This window comes from Suncus etruscus, chromosome 5 (genome assembly GCF_024139225.1).
Source record: "Suncus etruscus isolate mSunEtr1 chromosome 5, mSunEtr1.pri.cur, whole genome shotgun sequence".
In the NCBI taxonomy this organism is placed as follows: Eukaryota; Metazoa; Chordata; class Mammalia; order Eulipotyphla; family Soricidae; genus Suncus; species Suncus etruscus.
The window spans coordinates 94,946,372-94,967,664 of record NC_064852.1 but is presented as its reverse complement, the minus strand read 5'-3'; the positions used below and the strand labels follow the sequence as shown (position 1 = coordinate 94,967,664).

The 21,293-nt window shown below is 40.3% G+C and overlaps 1 protein-coding gene across 4 annotated transcripts in view; it reads left to right on the top strand.

The window, feature by feature from the left end:
• Positions 1–12,986: 12,986 nt before the first annotated feature.
• The window catches only part of DYNC1I2 (dynein cytoplasmic 1 intermediate chain 2), a 64,478-nt gene continuing 56,171 nt past the window's right edge, over positions 12,987–21,293 (top strand). For 3 of the 4 annotated variants that reach the window (XM_049773417.1, XM_049773415.1, XM_049773418.1), the window contains exons 1-3: positions 13,207–13,326; positions 14,421–14,537; positions 16,424–16,541. In XM_049773417.1, coding sequence (XP_049629374.1) covers positions 14,430–14,537; positions 16,424–16,541 — 226 coding nt within the window. In that variant the 5' untranslated portion in view covers positions 13,207–13,326; positions 14,421–14,429. Of the gene's footprint in view, positions 13,088–13,206; positions 13,327–14,420; positions 14,538–16,423; positions 16,542–21,293 lie in introns of those variants that run through there. The other variant, XM_049773416.1, reaches the window with a different exon arrangement.

Here is a 21,293-nt window from a genome sequence, read left to right as displayed (position 1 = left end):
CAAAGACTGTTGGGTTTGATCTCACAGAGTCATGGTTGGCTTTATCAGCCAGAAATATTCTTCTGTTGACTCAAAAAGATGGCATCAACATAGATAGACATAGGATAGATGATATCTGAAAGTAGATTATTTTTCAGAATGGTAACTTAGATAACTTAAAAATTATGATTTTGTTCACTAGATGGAATAGGGGAAATCAGGATTGCTTGGAAGATGAGAGTTCAGTTTTGGCTATGCTGAATTTGAGCTGTCTGTGGAATCTCTAGGAAATATCCAAAGGAAAATTAGTTATACGGATTAGAAGCTTAGAAGATATTGTTACATTGATGTGTAAACATTGCTCAATATATGAAGATATGTAGACATTTGTCTATATATTTATAAAAACTAAAAGTTCAGGGGGCTGGAGAGATAGCGTGGAGTTAAGATGTTTGCCTTGTGTGTAGAAGGATAGTGGTTTGAATTACGGTATTCCATATGGTCCCCCAGCTTGCCAGGAGCAATTTCTGAGCATAAAGCCAGGAGTAGCCCCTGAGCACTGCCGGGTGTGACCCCCAAAAACAAAAAAAAACTAAAAGTTCAGCAATAAAATATATGTTCATAAGTAATATTGTAGAAAAATAGTTCCTGACAACTTATGTGTGTGCACAGACAAGATGTGTAAATAAACAGTTTAAAAGCAAAGCATCTCAATAGGTTGTAGTGTATGTTTTATGTCCTGGAGCCCTGGCTCTGCATAGTACCCTTAATACTTCCATGAGTGACTCTCTGAGCACTGGCTCAGAAGTAGCCCCTGAGCATCTCTGGTTACCCCTCAAAAAAACAAACAAACAAACAAACTTTTTTTAATTAAAGCTAAGCATTATCTGATGATAATCACAGAGCAAACCCAAGTTTTTTTTCATTATGCAAATATGGACTTTCTTTTTTTTTTTTTTTTTTTTGGTTTTTGGGCCACACCCAGCGGTGCTCAGGGGTTACTCCTGGCTGTCTGCTCAGAAATAGCTCCTGGCAGGCACGGGGGACCATATGGGACACCGGGATTCGAACCAACCACCTTTGGTCCTGGATCGGCTGCTTGCAAGGCAAACGCCGCTGTGCTATCTCTCCGGGCCCAAATATGGACTTTCTGTTAATCCAGTTTTGCTAATTAGAAGCTTATGTCTATGAGAATGTAAAATATCTTAACCACTCAAAAACGCTTACATCGAATAAAGTCGAGTGCTCACTAAATATCTATTCAAAGATGAATATTATAGGTCCATGGTTTTCACATGAAAGTTAAACAATCTGACTTGGGCTTTGAATGGAAGTCATGTTTGTTTCACCTGCCAATTAAATAATTGTTCTTTTCTACCCCACATTTGAAACACAATAAATTGAATGAAGTAGCTTTTTAAAAAATGAGGAAAGATTTTTTTTTCTATCACAAGAAATGCAATCGATACAAAAAATTCTGAGGGAGAAAGTATCTCCCTAACACGTGGCAGGGAGTGTCTCTATTCCTTTAATGGAGCACTCATAATTCCTATTACAGTTAATGGGAGTTTGGTGTGTGGAACAAGAAGCATACAAGCCTCCCTGTCTCTATCAGAAAATGATTCCTTTTGTGTTGATCTCCCAGCTGTGTTTTCATTCTGCCTTTTAAAACCATTACACCTAACAGAGTTTGGAGTGCATTATAGGTAACTTTAAGAAGCCATTCATTATCTCCTCTCTCTTAACCACATAATAGAGTGTAGAAAAGTGAGAGCATGGTATACACACCATGCTGAGGAGAAGGAACTTGCCTTGAATTTTTGAACCTTCAGCCTATTTTCTGTAATGTTCAGTGGTGAATCACTCTTAAGTGCTCCATCATTCACTAGGATATGTGCTTCCTGCCAAAGGTTACCAGATTACAAAAGTATTCTCAGCTCAGAAGGGACACATAATTCGCCATCACCTTATTTTGACACTAAGGAAGAAAATATGTGCATCAAGACAAGTAGAGGAAATAATGAAAAAAAAAACCATATTAAGTTAACAATGTAGCAAACACTCCAAAGGTAAAAATGCAGGCTAGAACAATAATAAGGATAATAGGAAAGTAATGCTGTTAAATTCTAAGAAGAGATTTATTTTTGGGGGAGGTTAGCTCAGGACCACTACCTAGAGTGAAGATAGTTTTCTAAACAGCTTCCCTTAAGTATGAGGGGAAAATGGGATAGTTAAGATAATTCCTAAAATTGTGAGAAAATAGTGGTCCCTATGTTTTTAAAACAAAATATTTTCTAAAAGATGTATCTAGACATAAAGATGTATTTAAGATTGCATCCAAAGAAATGTAAAACATAATCAACTTGCAAGGAGTTAATATGTCAAAGACTGAGTCCATCCATCCCAAGCCAGGCAATCACTAATTTGCTTGTTGTCATTACAGTTTCACCACATCTCATTTCTGCCCCTTCTCATATTTTGTACAATACAATCAAACTATATGAAATCAGTTATGTCTGGCTTTTTCTACCTCGCATGAGATTTTAAAGATTTACTTGTATTGTTCAAATAACGAGTAGCTCACACCTCTCTGTTGCTGAAAAGTATTCTGATCTATAATATATTATAATTTTATCAATTTATCGTTGATGGAGGTGAATTAACTTGGTATTTTTGGTTTTTTTTCCGGCCACACCCGTTTGATGCTCAGGGGTTACTCCTGGCTAAGCGCTCAGAAATTGCCCCTGGCTTGGGGGGACCATATGGGACGCCGGGGGATCAAACCACGGTCCTTCCTTGGCTAGCGCTTGCATGGCAGACACCTTACCTCTAGTGCCACCTCACCAGCCCCTAACTTGGTATTTTTGTTACTTTTATTTATTTTTATTCTATCTTATTTTGAGCTTTTGGGCTATATTCAAAAGACATTTTTTAAATGAGGCTCGGGTATATTTGCCCAGGCCACTCATTGTAACATGCTCAGAGGACCATATGCAGTATAGGAGATTGAACATGGATCAGCTGCATGCAGAGCAAATCCTTAACCCTTAAACCTTGTAATATCTCTCTGGCCCTGTTATATTTTTCCTTTATACAGTTTCTTTCTACTGTGCTAAATCCTGTTTCTTTTTCATTTATCCCCTTTGCAACTAAATGGAATTCTTGTTCTGAAGGCTAGTGATTTTCATCTATTGAAGACAAATTATCTTTTTGTTGTTGTTTTGGGTCACACCTGACTAATCTCAAGGCTTATTTCTGGCTTTGTGCTTAGAGGTCACTCTTGGTGGACACAGAGGGCCATATGGATGCCAATTGCATTTAATGCAAATAACTTACCTTCTATATATGTTTCTGGAATCAACAAATTGTCTTTTAAAATGGCCCCTCTTTCCTTATCTCTAATAGAATTTCAGTAGATGCCTGTTAGATCTTTCTCATCCTCCATGTTTATAAATTTTTCTTATTAATTTTATTTTTAAATATACATATTTTGCATTCAAAATAATTTAATGCTATATTCTAATACACATTTTTTCTCAAGGCTTGGCTCTAATATTTATTGGAACCAGGAAAAATTACAAAAGGAAAACCACATGTTACATAATAATACAGTTAGAAATCAGGTTGAGTATGAATCTACAGTCTTGCTCCACTCATCATCCTTCTATACCCAACATCTTCTATTTACTCTGCTGCAATCTCCCACTCTTTACTTGCTGCACCTCAAGCTAGTCAAAAACATTTTTCCCCATGGGGCTGGAGCAATAGCACAGTGGCAGGGCATTTTCTTTGCAAGTGCCTGACCCAGGATGGGCCTGGGTTCCATCCCCATTGTCCTATATGGTGCCCCAAGCCAGGAGCCACATGCCACATGCCTGGGCAAGCCAGCAAGGTGGGTCTCTTGGAGGAGCTTATTGGTTTCCCTAGGCTTTCCCCATTTCCCTCCCGGCTCCAAAGGGAGGGTCTACGGTGGGTGGGGGCTCTGACATTCCGGCCTTCTAGCTCGGGAAGGATCTCCTTCCTTCCTGAGAGCCGGGAGGTTCTGCCAGCATGGTGTTTGGCAGCCTTCCGCCATGCCAAAGGCCTCTTTAACCAGGCCTAGAAAGGGGTGCGGGATATGGGTCACCCCAGCACCTCTCTACCTCCTTCCTCCGGAATTCCAAGGCTTCCCCTGGGTCACATGCCTGGGCAAGCCAGTGAGGTGGGAATAGCAGCACAATAGGTTCTGGCTTCAGGAATTACCAGGGAAGTTTCCTTACTAAACCTTTCCATTGTGAAACAGCGCAGGGGCGCTAGCCCTGCGCGGAACATATTGACAAATATTTGGATATCATTGTGTTTCATCTGTTTGTCATAATCTGAAATCCGTCCAGGAGCTCATTTTATTCCTTTCCTCCCTCACTCCCATCTCCTGTTACCCCACATTTTTTTTTTTTTTTTTTGGTTTTTGGGCCACACCCAGTAACGCTCAGGGGTTACTCCTGGCTATGTGCTCAGAAGTTGCTCCTGGCTTGGGGGACCATATGGGACACCGGGGGATCGAACCGCGGTCCGTCCAAGGCTAGCGCAGGCAAGGCAGGCACCTTACCTTTAGCGCCACCGCCCGGCCCCTGTTACCCCACATTTAACCATTTTTCTGTACTAATGATTTTTGTTTTGGCCAAGGTGGATTACATATCTTTCACAGTAATTTTTTGGGTGGAGTCTGAAGCTTCAGCAGGCAACACGTCATGGCAAGGCTCCATGCTGTAGGTTTTTTGGCCAAGCTAAGGGGGAAATGCAGCCTCAGCTACCCCCCACAGCCTTCTCTCTCCTTTCTTCCGGTCCCCAGGGTTATTACTGGACACCTACTCAGGGTCCCAGCAAGTGGGTTCTGGCTAGGTGCAATTTAAAAGAGACCCCAGGCTTCCTAGTTCCTGCAAGGAGCTGGGAGGGGACTGGTGAACTTCCAACTTCCAGCAATTAGGAAGCAAACACCTCTCGGGGAGTCTGAAGCTTCAGCAGGCAACACAGGGAGGACATGGCTCCATGTGCTCTTCGCTTGTCCAAATCACAGACCAAAGTGTCTCAGAAACAGCACCCTCCCTCTTGACTATTTCTAAAACATAGAAGGGACACGTGTATCTCCTTTGTATATCTCAGATGTATTCCCTTAATATCTATAACTCTTTTAGAACATCTTCATATAGTGACAATTTTGCCCACTGGTTTTGTTATATGATTGTTTGATTTTCCCCCTTTGAGATCTATTTTATAAGCAAGACTGGTAAAAGAGTATCTCTGTATAGATTTCATGTTTGAACCAAGTTACGGGTAATGTTGGACTTTATTCGTCGGTCCCCAGATGCACCAACAATATCTTGTGGCATTGCTTCTCTTTTGCATAGGCACATTAAAATGGGAAAATAATACATATGCAAACAAATTCTTATCTAATAGAGATGGGAACACAAATTTGGTAATGCAATTAGGCCTTATACCCTGAACATTGGCATAATGATTTGGTTCAGGCCTCAGAAGAATGGGCATTGCCCACACACACCTGAACAATGGATACCATCTATGGAAACAACTACAATTGTCTATAACATTACCAGGATCCAAGCCTCTACCAGGGAAGACCTACCACTGCTTTGGCATTGACTTACTCCAAAGAGTGCTCTCAACACCCAGACAACTCAGCAACAGCCTGGTTGCAGGACAGATCGCTCCACATTTAATGGTATGCTGAAACTAGAGGATGCTTCACATCAGCCTGACATCGATGAAAGAAATGCACAGAATCCAGAATCTTTAAATATAAGAATCTGATACCAACAATAGCTAAAGTGTGAAAAAGTTTCACCGGGACCATGGAGAATGACTCGGGTTGGACAGACTGGTATGCCTGGAACCCAGAGTTGGTCTTATGCCAATAAACATCTGGGGTGAGGCCTTTTTGTAATCAGATCAAGGTTTTTTTTTCCATTTTCCCCATTTTTCTGGATCTATGCAAACAATGGCGATTGCCACTATCACACCTTTACTATATTTTTTTACTCTTATCCTTTAAGGAAAAAAATACAATTTACTGAACTTAAAAACAAATTACTGTAGTAGAATGCCTGTCTCGAATACAGGTAAGGGACGGGAAGGGGAGAGGGGGAATGTTACACTGGTGAAGGGGGCAGTTCTGTTTGTGACTGTAACCCAACTATGATCATGTTACTTAAATAAAAATATATTTAAAAAAATCACTTCTGAGGTTGGAGTAATAGTACACTTGCCTTGCACATGACCAATCTGTGTTTGATCCTCTGCATTCCATGTGATTTCCTGAGCTGGCCAGGAGTAATTCCTGAGTATAGCAGGGTGTGACCCAAGAACAGAAATAAAACAAAACAAAACAAAACAAAAACTAAATTAAAAAAATCACAACATTTCCCCCCCCCAAAAAAAAACATATCTCAGGTTCTCCACACTTAAAACTGTCTCTCATTCTATCATTCAACACATTCCATTTATTCTCCTCCTTCCAAAAAAATACTTTGTCTACATACCTAAGTGATATCTTAGTCACACTCCAACTAACTGTTACTCTGATTTATTTTTCTATGTAACCCCTATCACCACTTGCTATGCAACATTTCTCTTTCTCTTTTAATTTTCTATCTGTAAAGATTAAAAATAATGTTCTCAGAATTGGAGAGATAGTCAGAAGGTAGGGTACTTGTCTTGCATGCGACTGATCCCGGCATCCTAAACAGTGTCAGGAGTAAGTCCTGAGTTTAGAGCCAGGAGTAGGAGTAACCCCTGAGGATCAATGGGTGCAGGCCCCAAACCAAAAGGCCCCAAAACCAAAAGTCAATAAAAATTTTAAAATAATGTTCCCACTTCCAATATTTTCACATATTAAATTATGATACATATTGGGTTTTCATTTTTATTATTTTATTCCCTGTGATGATAGGATGCTATTTTATTTCCTGTCACCCAAATACCTTTATTTCTAGGGAATTTTATCAGATCTTTATATATGTCAAAGTTTCTTTAAATTACCTTTGCCCATTAATTTTTATACTTATCTCATAATAACCTTATTAAGTAGCAGGAGAGTAAATATTTTTTGTTTGGTTGGTTGGTTGGCTGGTTTTTGGTCATACCTGGTGACGCTCAGGGGTTACTCCTGGCTCTTCGCTCAGAAATCATGCCTGGCAGATACAGGGGATCATACGGGATGCCAGGATTCAAAGCACCATTTGTCCTGGGTCAGCAGCGTGCAAGGCAAATGCCATACCGCTGTGCTATCTCTTTGACCCCAGGAGAGTAAATGTTTTATAATAAATGATTAATTTTCTGAGATTAAAAAAAAGAAAAAAAATTAAGAGAGAGTATTGGAGCTAGTATTGGACCTACCAACCTAGGCTTGAACTCTACCACCACTTGGCCTTCTGAGCATTACCAGTAGCAGCCTTGGAGGCCCCTAGCTTTGCCAGGATGGCCCTATGATTCCTGACTGGACAGGGTCTGAGCAGCTTCAAAACCTCAGGCTCCATCACTGAACCACCTGGCTAACTGGCTGAGGAATGAGAGGAGTGGCCATCAAGGACCCCACATATTGCCTGGGCATCCCTGCTAAAGAAACAACCCCAAATAAATTAAGTGTTAGAAACAAGCAAACAAAACAACCCCAAATAAATTAAGTGTTAGAAACAAGCAAACAAAAGAGTTAAACAAAATACATTTCATTGTCCTCTCTTGACAAAGACCTGTTTTGAAGTTTGAATTCTAGGGAATGCAGCATTCTGTTTGGTCTATAACACTCTAATAGGAAGACTTCTTTTTTCCCTTTTTTTGAGGGGCACATCCAGCGGTGTTCAGGGGTTACTCCTGGCTCTGCACTCAGGAGTCATTCAGACTATATGGGATGCCGTAGAACAAACCAGGGTCGGCAGAGTGCAAGGCAAATGTCCTATCCATGTGCTATTGTTCCAGCCCAGAGCAGTACTTCTAACCACAACTGCAAACCCTTGTCTCTCTCTCTCTCTCTCTCTCTCTCTCTCTCTCTCTCTCTCTCTCTCTCTCTCTCTCTCTCTCTCTCTCTCTCTCTCCAACTATAAGGCAAGGTCCATCAAGTGTATATATATATAAGCACCCAACCTGAAAACTCAAATTTCACCCACAGTCCCAAAGATTCATTTCTTGGTCACCATCCCAAGGTGTAGTCTGCCCCCAGGAGAGAGCTCTGGGGGAGCATTCTGCTTACGGAAACAGAAACAGACTTGAGATTGTTTGAGCTGAGAATTTCTGAATCCCTGGTGCTGTGTGTGTCTGCTAGAATGGAAAATGTGGATTTCAAGTAACTAGCCTTGTTCCTAGCCTTGTGACTGAAGGAAGGTAGGGAAATGCCAAAGAACTGTACCCCTCATGCCTGAGTAAACAGGCATGAGGCTTTCTTTAACTTTGTTCTGTATGTTCAGTTCATTCAGTGACTGTTTTTTATTTAAGTCATTAATTTTAAAAGCTTTGAAAAATGGAATTCTAGGCAGCTGAACTGCTAAAAACTCTAGAAAAATATGTCCCTTTTTCAAATCTTTTTCTTGGTCATATTTTAGTCCTCCCTTTTTTTTAGCATGTTGATCACATTTGTGTAATCATATTCTGTCTGAGAATTTCAAATTATGAACCTTAAAATGCTATCTAATGCTTTTTTTTTTTTGGTTAGCTCTTTCTTTTTGTGTAAGTTTTCAGCATACTTTTTTTTTAAATTTACTCTGTGGAATTCTTTGAAGCCTAGAAGAAGAATGAGTTTCTACACAGATTCATGTTTGCTTTCTTCAGTCATTTCAGAGCATGTCAAGTAGTGTGGGACAGCTTATTTATTCTATTTATTTACTTATTTATTTCCCTCCTTCCCTTTGCTGTTGTGATAGCTGAAGGATGTGTGTGTGTGTGTGTGTGTGTGTGTGTGTGTGTGTGTGTGTGTGTGTGTGTGTTGCAATCAGACACTTTGTTACAGTATTTGCCAGAGACTTCACACTTTCAGCTTTGATAAGTGGTGGAATGTGCAGGTCACACACTGTTGAGGCATAAGAAGATCCCAAAAAGGAAGTGCTGCCAGGATCACATTCAGCATGTGTGTGACCAGCTGGAGCCAGATGGAATTCATGGCCTCACACATGCTTACTATCAATTGGGCTTATCCCTGGGCCTTCACACAAACTTTTTTTTTTTTTTTTTTTTTTAGTTTTTGGTTTTTGGGTCACACCCTGCAGTGCTCAGGGGTTACTCCTGGCTCTGTGCTCAGAAATCGCTCCTGGCAGGCTCAGGGGACCATATGGCATGCCAGGATTTGAACCACCGTCCTTTTGCATGAAAGACAAACGCCCCACCTCCATGCTATCTCTCCAGCCCCTTCACACAAACTTTTAAATAAATATTCAGTTCATGTTTCTATGAACCATCCAGGTGCTAACATTTCAGGCTAAAAATTCATGATAAGAATATATTGGGGGGGGGCGGAGAGGTGGCGCTAGAGGTAAGGTGTCTGCCTCACAAGCGCTAGCCAAGGAAGGACCAGGGTTCGATCCCCCGATGTCCCATATGGTCCCCCCAAGCCCCCAAGCCAGGGGCAATTTCTGAGCACTTAGTCAGGAGTAACCCCTGAGCATCAAACGGGTGTGGCCCGAAAAAAAAAAGAAAGAAAAAAAGAATATATTGGAAGGGCCAGTAGGAAGTGTTTTTGCCTTGCATATGGCCAATTCAGGTTTGATTCTCAGCACTGATACAGTCCCCCAAGTCCTTCAGACGTGATCCCTGGGCAGAGAGTCAGTTCTGAGCACTGTCAGGTATGCTCCCCCCCCCCAATTTTTTTTAAAGGATGTATTGGAAGAATGTATTTCATTTGGGCTGGGGGTGGGTACCTGGAGCCACACCTACCTGTGCTTGTAGACAAAGAGATACATTTCAGCTCTGAATATAACACTCTACCCCAGGGGTCTCTAACTCAATTTACCTGGGGGCCACAGGAGGCAAAGTTGGGGTGAGGCAGTGCCGCATAAGGGATTTTGCAAAAAAAAAAAAAAAAAGTCCTCAAACGTCATTATTAACAGTTTTAATTATTTCTTCTGAACATGAATAGAGCATTGAGTGAAGATCATGAACACTTCTTCTGAACATGGCATCGTTTGCCTATTCCTTGCTGCCAGAGGCTTGACAGCGCTTCTTCTCACAAATCTGAACCACATTTGGCTTTAGAGAGGAAGCAGTTGAGACCCTCAGTATGGCTTAAAGATGATTATCATTAAGTCTGGACCTGTACTTTGACTTATTGAAGTTCAACGTGGAGAATAACTTTTCACACAAATATGTGCTCCCAAAAAGGCACGTGGTGCGTTTGAACATTCGGGAAAGCTCAGGGAAGCTGGAAGGCAATTCTCTCAAAAATTGCCCATGCATGTCTGCCTTTCCACTAATCTCCCTGAACTTGACTTTGAGATCAGAGTTGCATTGCAGGTCAATGAGCTCCATTTGAAGCACAGGAGGGGCACTTTGCACATCAAAGGAAAAGGGGTCCACAAAAATTTGGAAAGTGGTTCTGTGCTTTTTGAAGTCTGCAAATCTGTGATCAAATTCCTTCTCTAGCTCAAAAATAGTATCAACATATTCCTCACCACTGAATGGTATGCCTGCATCCACAAGTTCCTTGCATGCTGGGAAATAGCAAAGGTTTGTCTGAGAGAGCTGGGATTTCCGTAACACAAGTTTTGTGGAGAATGCTCTCACGTTGTCATAGGCAGCACTGATAAGCTGCCCCGGGCCTTGTAACATCTTGTTTAGTACATTCAGCTTATGTGTGATGTCAACAAGAAAAGCTAAGTCCATGTGCCATTTGTGATCACTCAACTCAGAAACAGCATTCTCATCTTTCTCCATGAAGGCTTTCACTTCTTCTCTCAACTCAAAAAATCTTTTCAGGACATTTCCCCTGCTGAGCCAACGTACCTCGGTGAAATAGAGCACATCTCCATATTCTGACTCCATTTTCTCTAAAAAGGCACAGAACCTCCTGTGCTTTAAGCCCCTGGATCTGATTTGGTTGATGCATTTCACAACAGACATTACATTGTCACACGGCAGGCATTTACTGTAAAGGGCCTGCTGATGGATAATACAGTGAAGAGCAATGGCCTTCTCTACACCCTCCTCTTCAAGTTTTTTTTTGAACAAATACTAACAGTCCATTTTTCTTCCCTGTCATCAATGGTGCTCCATTGGTTATTATTCCAACAAACCTCTTCCTGCATTCTCAGTGGCATCACACAGATGCCGAAACATCTCATTAGTGGTGGTCTGGCCATGCATTGGAATTATTGTGAGCAGCTCCTCTGTCAACTCAAAATTGCAATCAACACCACGGACATAAATTGTGAGCTGCGCAGTGTCTGTTATATCTGTGCCCTCTTCAAGAGCAACTGAGTATGCATCAAAACATTTGGCTTTCTCACACAGTTGATGATAAATGTCACTTGACATGTCAGAAATGCGCTCTGCCACTGTGTTAGCAGAAAGGCTGATTTTGCTAAACTGACCTTTCTTTTCCAGACAGATAATACTTGCAGCCTGTAACATGCATTTTTTAACAAACTCTCCTGTGAATGGTTTTCCTGCCTTAGCAGTCATCTCACTAACCATGTAACTAGCTTTGACTGATGCAACATTCTCTTTGGTTGCTTTCTTGAAGAAATCTTGTTGCCTCATTAGACATGCTTTAAGACTGACAACCTGCTTGGCTCTCTCATTTCCTTAATATTTTTCACATTTTTCCACATGTTTAGTTGAATAATGGCGTTTCAAGTTGTAGTCCTTGTGCACTGCAACTTTCTCTGAGCAAATAAGACATGTGGGGATGGAAGAGCTGGGGCATTGGTGATGGGAAGATTGCATGGTGAGGGGGAGTGTGTTCTTATTATGACTGAAACTCAACTACAATTATGTTTGTAATCACAGTGTTAAAATAAAAAAATCAAAAAAATCTTAAAACTTAACTTTTAAGAACACTGTGAACACTGACCAATGAAGGAAATGCATTAAAGATGAGTGCTGGGGGCGGTATAAGGTTCAGCAGGTAGGACATTAGCCTTACATGTGGCTATGAGGGTTTGTTCTCTATTGTGGTGCCCCTAACCCACTAGAATTGATCCTTGGGCACATAGTAAGGAGTAAGCCCTGAGCACCTCCAGTTGTGGCCCCCAAACACAAAAACCACTATTTACAATAGCCAGACTCTGGAAACAACCAAGATGCCCTTCAACAGATAAATGGCTAAAGAAACTGTGGTACATATACACAATGGAATATTATGCAGCCGTCAGGAGAGATGAAGTCATGAAATTTTCCTATACATGGATATACATAGAATCTATTATGCTGAGTTAAATAAGTCAGAGGGAGATAGATAGACGCAGAATAGTATCCCTCATCTATGGGTTTTAAGAAAAATAAGACATTTTTTACAATAATTTTCAGAGACAAAAGAGAGGGGGGCTAGAAGGTCCAGCTCACAATATGAAGCTCACCAAAAAGAGTAATGAGTGCAGTTAGAGAAATAACTACATTCAGAACTATCATAATAAAGTGAATGAATGAAGGAAGTAGAAAGCTTGTCTAAAGCACAGTCAGGGGTGGGGTTGGAGGAGGGAGATTTGGGATATTGGTAATGGGAATGTTGCACTGGTGAAGGGGGGTGTTCTTTACATGACTGAAACCCAACTACAGTCATATTTGTAATCAAGGTGTTTAAATAAAGATATTTAAAAAAAATGAGTGCTAGAAGGTCATTTTTGCAATCTGGAAGGGAAGAAGCCTCTAGGAAACCAAGAAACACTACAGATCCCAGCATCTTTTGCAATCACCAGGGACCACAACTCCCAGAATGCAACGCTCGCAAACACAATTTCCCTCTTTGGAACTGGGACTTGTAGTTCTCTCGAGTCACGTCACTCGGACTGCTAGGGTAGGGTAGGGTGTTGCTTTCCCAGTCTCGGATATTGGGAGTTAGTCTTGACAAATCGAGAATCTCTGGGCTCCCGATTCTTTTGCGTCACCTCTCGGCTTCTGCACCACACAGGTAAATCAAGGCAAAGACACCCCAAAGCGTGGCTGCAAATCCCGAATGCACGCTAAGAACGCCTGATGATTTTTGTCCCTACGCGCTCGCCGTACCAGCCACCGCCCGTCCCTCTTTGTGTGCTCCGGGAAGCGGCTTGGGGTGGCGGCGGCTGCTCGCTCTGGGGGCGAAGGCCGAGTGGACTTTCCGGGCAGGTCGCTGGCGGGTGAACTTTTTTCTCCCATCCCGTCCTTTGACAGGTGGGTGGCCCCACTCCTCCCTGAAGGTCTCTGCTCCGTTTCTCTCACTCCGGGACCTCCTGGGTGCCTGGGCAGCTCCTGCTGACTACAGCGCCTCAAGCAAGGCCAGGAGAGGCAGGTGTGGGGGATTCTGGAAGGCCTTTTGGGGAGACACACACCCCCAAATCCTCTTCTCGACACGCAGTGGAGTCTGAAGCCTGGTCGGGAGTTCTCTGATCCCACCCCCCACTTTCTCCAGGCACCCGATCCGGGACCGCACCCTCTTGGCCCTGATCCCAGACAGAGCTCCCGGGACTAACCTGACTTCGCTTGGCTCCATTTTTATAAATAAAAGTCATCACTGAGCAGAGCTCAGAGCAATGATTCCTCACTGTGTGTGTATGCAGGTAGCAGCGGGGACAGGAAGGAACGCGGAGGTTGGAACCCCAATTCCAGGCACAGTTCTCTTACGGAGTTTTGAGAATGGAAGCTCACTTGGCAGTTCTGGAAGCTGAGGCCTTGCGCTTGGCCCTGCTCTGCTGTCTGTCGGTCCTGAAACCCCAGATAACCCGATTTCTGGGTGGGCTCTGGCTTACAAGCATACTTAGTTTCTCCTAAGTACGTTTGGAAGGTTGTCATGGTTAACTTTTTGTGTTTACTTGGCTTTACTATGACTCCTGCACCAAGACCTCCCTTAGCGCTTATATCAAATGTCTAAGACCCTATATATACAAGATGCTGGTAATAGATTTTTTTCCCCCTTGTCATGCAGTCTATGAACTGTGAAAATGCCAGTCCAGGTCTGAAGTTTTGAGAGTGCCCTTAGTGTGCTGATGTTATTAAAAAACAACAACAATATTCTCTTTTTTTGGGTTAAATGTGAGCACTTGAACATTAAGCAGTTTACTCTGTGTGCTAGTTCTATAGGTAACTCGGTACTCATCTAATTTGTTTACTTAACCCTTGGAGAAATCTATCTCCCATTATTTTAGAAGTAGAGTTTGTTCTCCTAGATGTAATTTTTTTAAATTGAGTGACATGGTTTTTAAGGTTTAAAAAAAAAGGTACTGCTTTTATTTTTAACCAAGGTATTTTGATTGTGTGCTTTTTTTAAGGTCACAAACATGTCAGACAAAAGTGAATTAAAGGCGGAATTGGAACGAAAGAAACAGCGGTTAGCCCAAATCAGAGAAGAAAAGAAGAGGAAAGAAGAAGAAAGGAAAAAAAAGGAAGTATGTTTTATTTTATTTATTTTTGCTTGAGGGATCACAACCATTGGTGCTTGGATTACACCTGGCTCTGTGTTCAGGAATTACTCCTGGTGTTGCTCCTGGGAATCATATGAGATACTGGGGATCAAACCCAGGTTGGGTGGGTGCAAGGCACGTGCCTTCCCCGCTGTACTATCTCTCCAGCCCGAGCTCATTTTTTTTTTAAAGTAAACTTCGGGGGTTAGGGAGAAGGCTTACCCTGAAGTGGAGTACATGCTTTGCATGCAGGAGATCTGGATTTGATTCACAACACCACATAGTCACTCAGTACCACTGAGTGTAGTATCAAAACCAAAACATGTAGTGTAAAATAATTGAATTTTATTTAAATCTATACATTATACCTTTATGTGACACTTTCAAAATAGAGAAAAATACAGTTTTTTTTAACTGCAAAGATAGCACTGTAAGTGAAACTTATTTAAAAAATTAGGTGTGTGAAAATGACAACTGAGAGATTGACTTAAAAAGATATTTAATGTAAACATTAATTTATTTCTAGGGTTTGCTTTATAAAAAGTTCAGCTTATTTTTCAGTAATATCCTTATTACATAAAGAAAAGAATTATATTAGCTCGCTTATAAGACATGGAATAATAGCTTGAATTTATAAGCTTGTTTACAAAAACTGCATATAATTTGTCTAGAAGATGATTTTATTGAAAAATAGAAATGTATAATAGATTTATTAGGGGGCTTGTTCATATATCCTTTCATTATAAATTAGTCATTGAAATATTTCTACTGAGTTTGACATAACGAGAGAGAGAGAGAGAGAAGAGAAAGAGAGAGAGAGAAGAGAGAGGAGAGAAAGAGGAGAGAGAGAGAAAGAGAGAGAGTGAGAGAGAGTGTAGGGGACCATATAGGATGCCCAGGATCAAACCCAGGTCAGCTGCATGCAAGGGAAATGCCCTACCCACTGTGCTTTTGCTCCGAAACCAAGATCTGGAGTTAAAAAAATTAAATAAAGACCTACAGATATAAATTTTGACAATTGTCCTGTGATATAGTTACATTAACAGAACTTTGAAGTGCTCATATTTTTTAACAAATCAAATTATTTATTTGCTTTAAAATCTGTTACCTCCTAAATAATTTTTTGGTAGCTTATAAGTTCTTGTGCCATCAAAGGAGGCTTTCTTTTTTTTTTTTTGGTTTTTGGTTTTTGTGTCACATCGAGCAGCATTCAGAGATTACTCCTGGATCTATACTCAGAAATCACTCCTTGCAGGCTCAGGGGACCATATAGGATGCTGGGATTTGAACCACCATCCTTCTGCATGCAAGGCAAATGCCTTACCTCCATGCTATCTCTCCGGCCCCTATCAAGGGAAACTTTTATAATTACTGGCCATAAGCAGTAATTTCATACTGCAGAAAATTAAAATACTTTTTTAATACAATACTTTTTAAATTTAAATTTAACTACAAAAATTCCTGGTTGTTTTTTTGTTTGCTTTGGGGCTTGATCTGTTTATCCTAATCTTGGATAGTTGGATCTTGATATCCAAATATCATTTGGCTATTTCCTACTAGAACCTTACCAAGAATGATAATCATTAAGTGACTATAATTTGTATTCAAAACCCCTATTAGGGGTTTATTTAGATTATTTTGTTTTGTTTTGTTTTGTTTTTTTATTTAGATTATTTTTATTTTTACTTTTACTTTATATATTTAATAAAGTATATATTTTCATATATAAAGCATATGTAAAAATTTATTTATATTTTATATACTTTACATTATAAGAAGAACACCGTTAAGAACTTTGTTTTAACATAGTTTTTTACATACAGAAATATTCCATACCATATGTCAACAAGTTTTTAACTTAAAAATTTTAGACTGACCAGAAGAAGGAAGCAGCAGCTCCTATGCAAGAAGAATCAGATCTTGAAAAAAAAAGAAGAGAAGCAGAAGCCTTGCTTCAAAGCATGGGGCTGACTCCAGAATCCCCCATTGGTAAGGATAAGCATACACATACATTCGTTGAGAAAGCTAGGCAGAAAGTCTACTCAGCTCAGATGTACCTGAGATAAGTGAGCTGGCTATATATTTTATGTAATTTTTACTCTTATGTTGCTTTAAAAAATCTTTACTATTATAATAATTTGAAATCTCTTTTCATGTGTTGTTAATACATAGTTCTTTTGTTTGGAAGAGCTGTGAAATTAAGTATATTTATTAGCATATACCAAACTACCATTTGAATTTTCTTGTAATTTATTTCAACAATTTTTTTTTTTTTTTTTGGTTTTTGGGCCACACCCGGCGATGCTCAGGGGTTACTCCTGGCTGTCTGCTCAGAAATAGCTCCTGGCAGGCACGGGGGACCATATGGGACACCGGGATTCGAACCAACCACCTTTGGTCCTGGATCGGCTGCTTGCAAGGCAAACGCCACTGTGCTATCTCTCCGGGCCCTTATTTCAACAATTTTGAACAACTTTCTTAAACCATGCCATAATAAGTTCACAGATGTGATTTCTGAACTTAATGCTTATTTGTATAAGGTAGAGAATTATAATGAATCAAAGTTCTAAAAATATATTAGAGAATTCTAATAGGAAAGTGTGGTAGAAAGTGGGATGGGGTGGAAGAAGGAGCTTATAGCCTTTTGCTGTCTGTGCTAATGTGGTAATTGTTAGCTTCTTTGAGCAATGTTTTGACTTAAGCCTGCCTTTTTTTCTTTTTTCTTTCTTTTTTTTTTTTTTTGGTTTTTGGGCCACACTCGGCGGTGCTCAGGGGTTACTCCTTGGCTGTCTGCTCAGAAATAGCTCCTGGCAGGCACGGGGGACCATATGGGACACTGGGATTCGAACCAACTACCTTTGGTCCTGGATCGGCTGCTTGCAAGGCAAACGCCGCTGTGCTATTTCTCCGGTTCCAAATGTACTTATTTTTTGTTTTTTGTTTTGTTTTGTTTTTCGGCCACACCCGTTTGATGCTCAGAGGTTACTCCTGGCTAAATGCTCAGAAATTGCCTCTGGCTTGGGGGATCATATGGGATGCCAGGGGATCGAACCACTGTCCTTCCTTGGCTAGCGCTTGCAAGGCAGACACCTTACCTCTAGCGCCACCTCGCCAGCCCCTAGCCTGTCTTTTTTTTTTTCTCATTTATTTATTTTTATTTCAGTGATAGGCCAAAACATTTAAAATGATAAAGGTTCTAAGGATAATTTCTTAAAATGTTTTTAAGATGGTTGTTGTTACATAGAATTTTCTTTTGACATGGCCTTTGTACCTTAGGGACCCAAAATTTCAGAATTAATTTGTGGATTAATTCCATTTAGTTTAGGAGACAAATACTAGAGATATTAACAGCCTTGTGCCTGTTGTGAAACTGCAACATAACTATCCTTATAGTTGCTATTTCCAAAAAGTTTCAAGATTAAAAAAAGCTCATTTGCTCATGATCTTCAGTCTTTCAGCTCATTTGCTCTTTCCATATTTGTAGAATTTGAACATCTAAATGTATTAATTTTATATTTCTAACAAGTGTATCTTGAATATTGCATTTTTCGTATATGTCGGTTTTGAGTCATATTCAGCTATGTTCAGGGCTTACTCCTGGTTCTGTGCTCAGGGATCACTCTTGGCAGGTCTCAAGGATCCATATGGGGTGATAGGATCAAATCCAGATCGGCCGCATGCAAAGCAAGTGTTCTACCCACTATATTTTACTCCATCCCCAGCATATTGATTTTAAAACAAGCCAGAACACTACCTTACTACCTTCAACCAAGCTTCTGGTTATACCTGAATATTTTTCTGAGATACTGATATTTTCTTCCATGTACTTTTATCTTTTTAATTTTTTTAAATTTATTTTTATTGAAGTTATATTTGTTAACAAGATTGTATGTTTAAGTAATACATTTTCACACCTCTTCAAATGTATCCTACCACACTGTGTTCACCACCAAATTCCCAATATTCCACTGCCATAGTGCATACACCTTTTCCTCTTTTTTTTTTTTTTTATTGTAGAGAATGGGGTATAGGGTATGGGAGAAAGGGAGCTTTCAACCACACACAGTGGTGCAGAGGGATCACTCTTGGCAGTGTTTAGGGAGCCAAATGGAGTGCCAGGGATTAAATGAGTGTTAACTAGGTGCAAGGCAAGCACCTTAGTCTATCCTGTCTCTTTGACCCTTTCCAAGATTTTATCCCCATTCGCTCAACTTTTAGTAACCTCAGTTCTACAGAGAGAGTCAAAGGCTTTTTCATGTTTTCTTTTTGGGGGAGGATTCTATTTTTCCCCCCATGATAAAAAATATATTTGAAGCATCAGTATTAATAATAGCATTTAAAATGAAGTTTCAACAATAAATTTCAAGGTATAAAAAGAATTATGGGGGCTGGAGTGGTGGCACAAGTGGTAAGGCGTCTGCCTTGCGTGTGCTAGCCTAGGACTGACCGCGGTTCAATCCCCTGAGGTTCTGTAGGGTCCCCCAAGCCAGGAGCAATTTCTGAGCATGTAGCCAGGAGTAACCCCTGAGCAACACCGGATGTGGACAAAAAAAAAAAAAAAAGATACCCATGACATTCTTCAAAGAAGTGGACCAGGCACTTTTGAAATTTATTTGGAACAATAAACACCCTCGAATAGCTAAAGCAATCATTGGGAAAAAGAATATGGGAGGAATTACTTTCCCCAACTTTAAACTTTACTACAAAGCAATAGTTATCAAAACAGCATGGTATTGGAATAAAGACAGGCCCTCAGATCAGTGGAATAAGCTTGAATACTCAGAGAATGTTCCCCAGACATACAATCATCTAATTTTTGATAAAGGAGCAAAAAATCTTAAATGGAACAAAGAAAGCCTCTTCAACAAGTGGTGTTGGCAAAACTGGGTAGCCACTTGCAAAAAATTGAACTTAGACCCCCAGCTAACATCATGTACGAAGGTAAAATCCAAATGGATTAAAGACCTCGATATCAGCCCCAAAACCATAAGATATATAGAACAATACGTAGGTAAAACACTCCAGGACATTGAGGCTAAAGGCATCTTCAAGGAAGAAACTGCACTCTCCAAGCAAGTGAAAGCAGAAATTAACAGATGGGAATATATTAAGCTGAGAAGCTTCTGCACCTCAAAGGAAATAGTGCCCAAGATACAAGAGCCACCCACTGAGTGGGAGAAACTATTCACCCAATACCCATCAGATAAGGGGCTAATCTCCAAAATATACAAGGCACTGACAGAACTTTACAAGAAAAAAACATCTAATCCCATCAAAAAATGGGGAGAAGAAATGAACAGACACTTTGACAAAGAAGAAATACAGATGGCCAAAAGACACATGAAAAAGTGCTCCACATCACTAATCATCAGGGAGATGCAAATCAAAACAACGATGAGATACCACCTCACACCACAGAGAATGGCACACATCACAAAGAATGAGAATAAACAGTGTTGGCGGGGATGTGGGGAGAAAGGAACTCTTATCCACTGCTGGTGGGAATGCCGTCTAGTTCAACCTTTATGGAAAGCGATATGGAGATTCCTCCAAAAACTGGAAATCGAGCTCCCATACGATCCAGCTATACCACTCCTAGGAATATACCCTAGGAACACAAAAATACAATACAAAAACCCCTTCCTTACACCTATATTCATTGCAGCACTATTTACCATAGCAAGACTCTGGAAACAACCAAGATGCCCTTCAACAGACGAATGGCTAAAGAAACTGTGGTACATATACACAATGGAATATTATGCAGCTGTCAGGAGAGATGAAGTCATAAAATTTTCCTATACATGGATGTACACGGAATCTATTATGCTGAGTGAAATAAGTCAGAGAGAGAGAAAAACGCAGAATGGTCTCACACATTTATGGGTTTTAAGAAAAATGAAAGACATTCTTGCAATAATAACTTTCAGACACAAAAGAGAAAAGAGCTGGAAGTTCCAGCTCACCTCAGGAAGCTCATCACAAAGAGTGATGAGTTTAGTTGGATAAATAACTACATTTTGAACTGTCCTAATAATGAGAATGTATGATTGGAAATTGAGAACCTGTTTAGAGTACAGGCGGGGGTCGGGTGGGGAGGAGGGAGACTTGGGACATTGGTGATGGGAATGTTGCATTGGTGATGGGTGGTGTTAAAAAAAAAAAAGACATCTTCAAGAAGGAAATACCACTGGAAAAAAAATATATTTTATAATAATGATTGCTGTCACATTGCTTGATGAGAAAATATACTAGATCATTGCTTCTAAAAAAAAATGATGCAATTCTTGTTTTATTTTGCATTTTGATAGTTAAGTCTAAATTAACTCTTTAGGTTTTTTACAGAGTAGAACTTCTAATAAAAGAGTTATAATTGCTAAATGTAAATTTTTCTTTTTGTCTTTAATGTAGGCAGTTGTCATGTATTTAAAACTTGCACAGCATAGTATTGAGGCCCCAGAGTTAATGTAGAGTTTGACAACATAAAAACATGTCTTTCCTCTGATTCAGTGGCATTTTCTATAACTAATATGTAGTTATAGCTCTCTATAACTAATATAACTTATTGCTATAATTCATCAAACAAAAAAAATGTGGGCTGGAGTGATAGCACAATGGTATTTGCCTTGCAAGCAGCTGATCCAGGACCTAAGGTGGTTGGTTCGAATCCTGGCATCCAATATGGTCCCCAGTGCCTGCCAGGAGCTATTTCTGAGCAGATAGCCAGGAGTCACCCCTGAG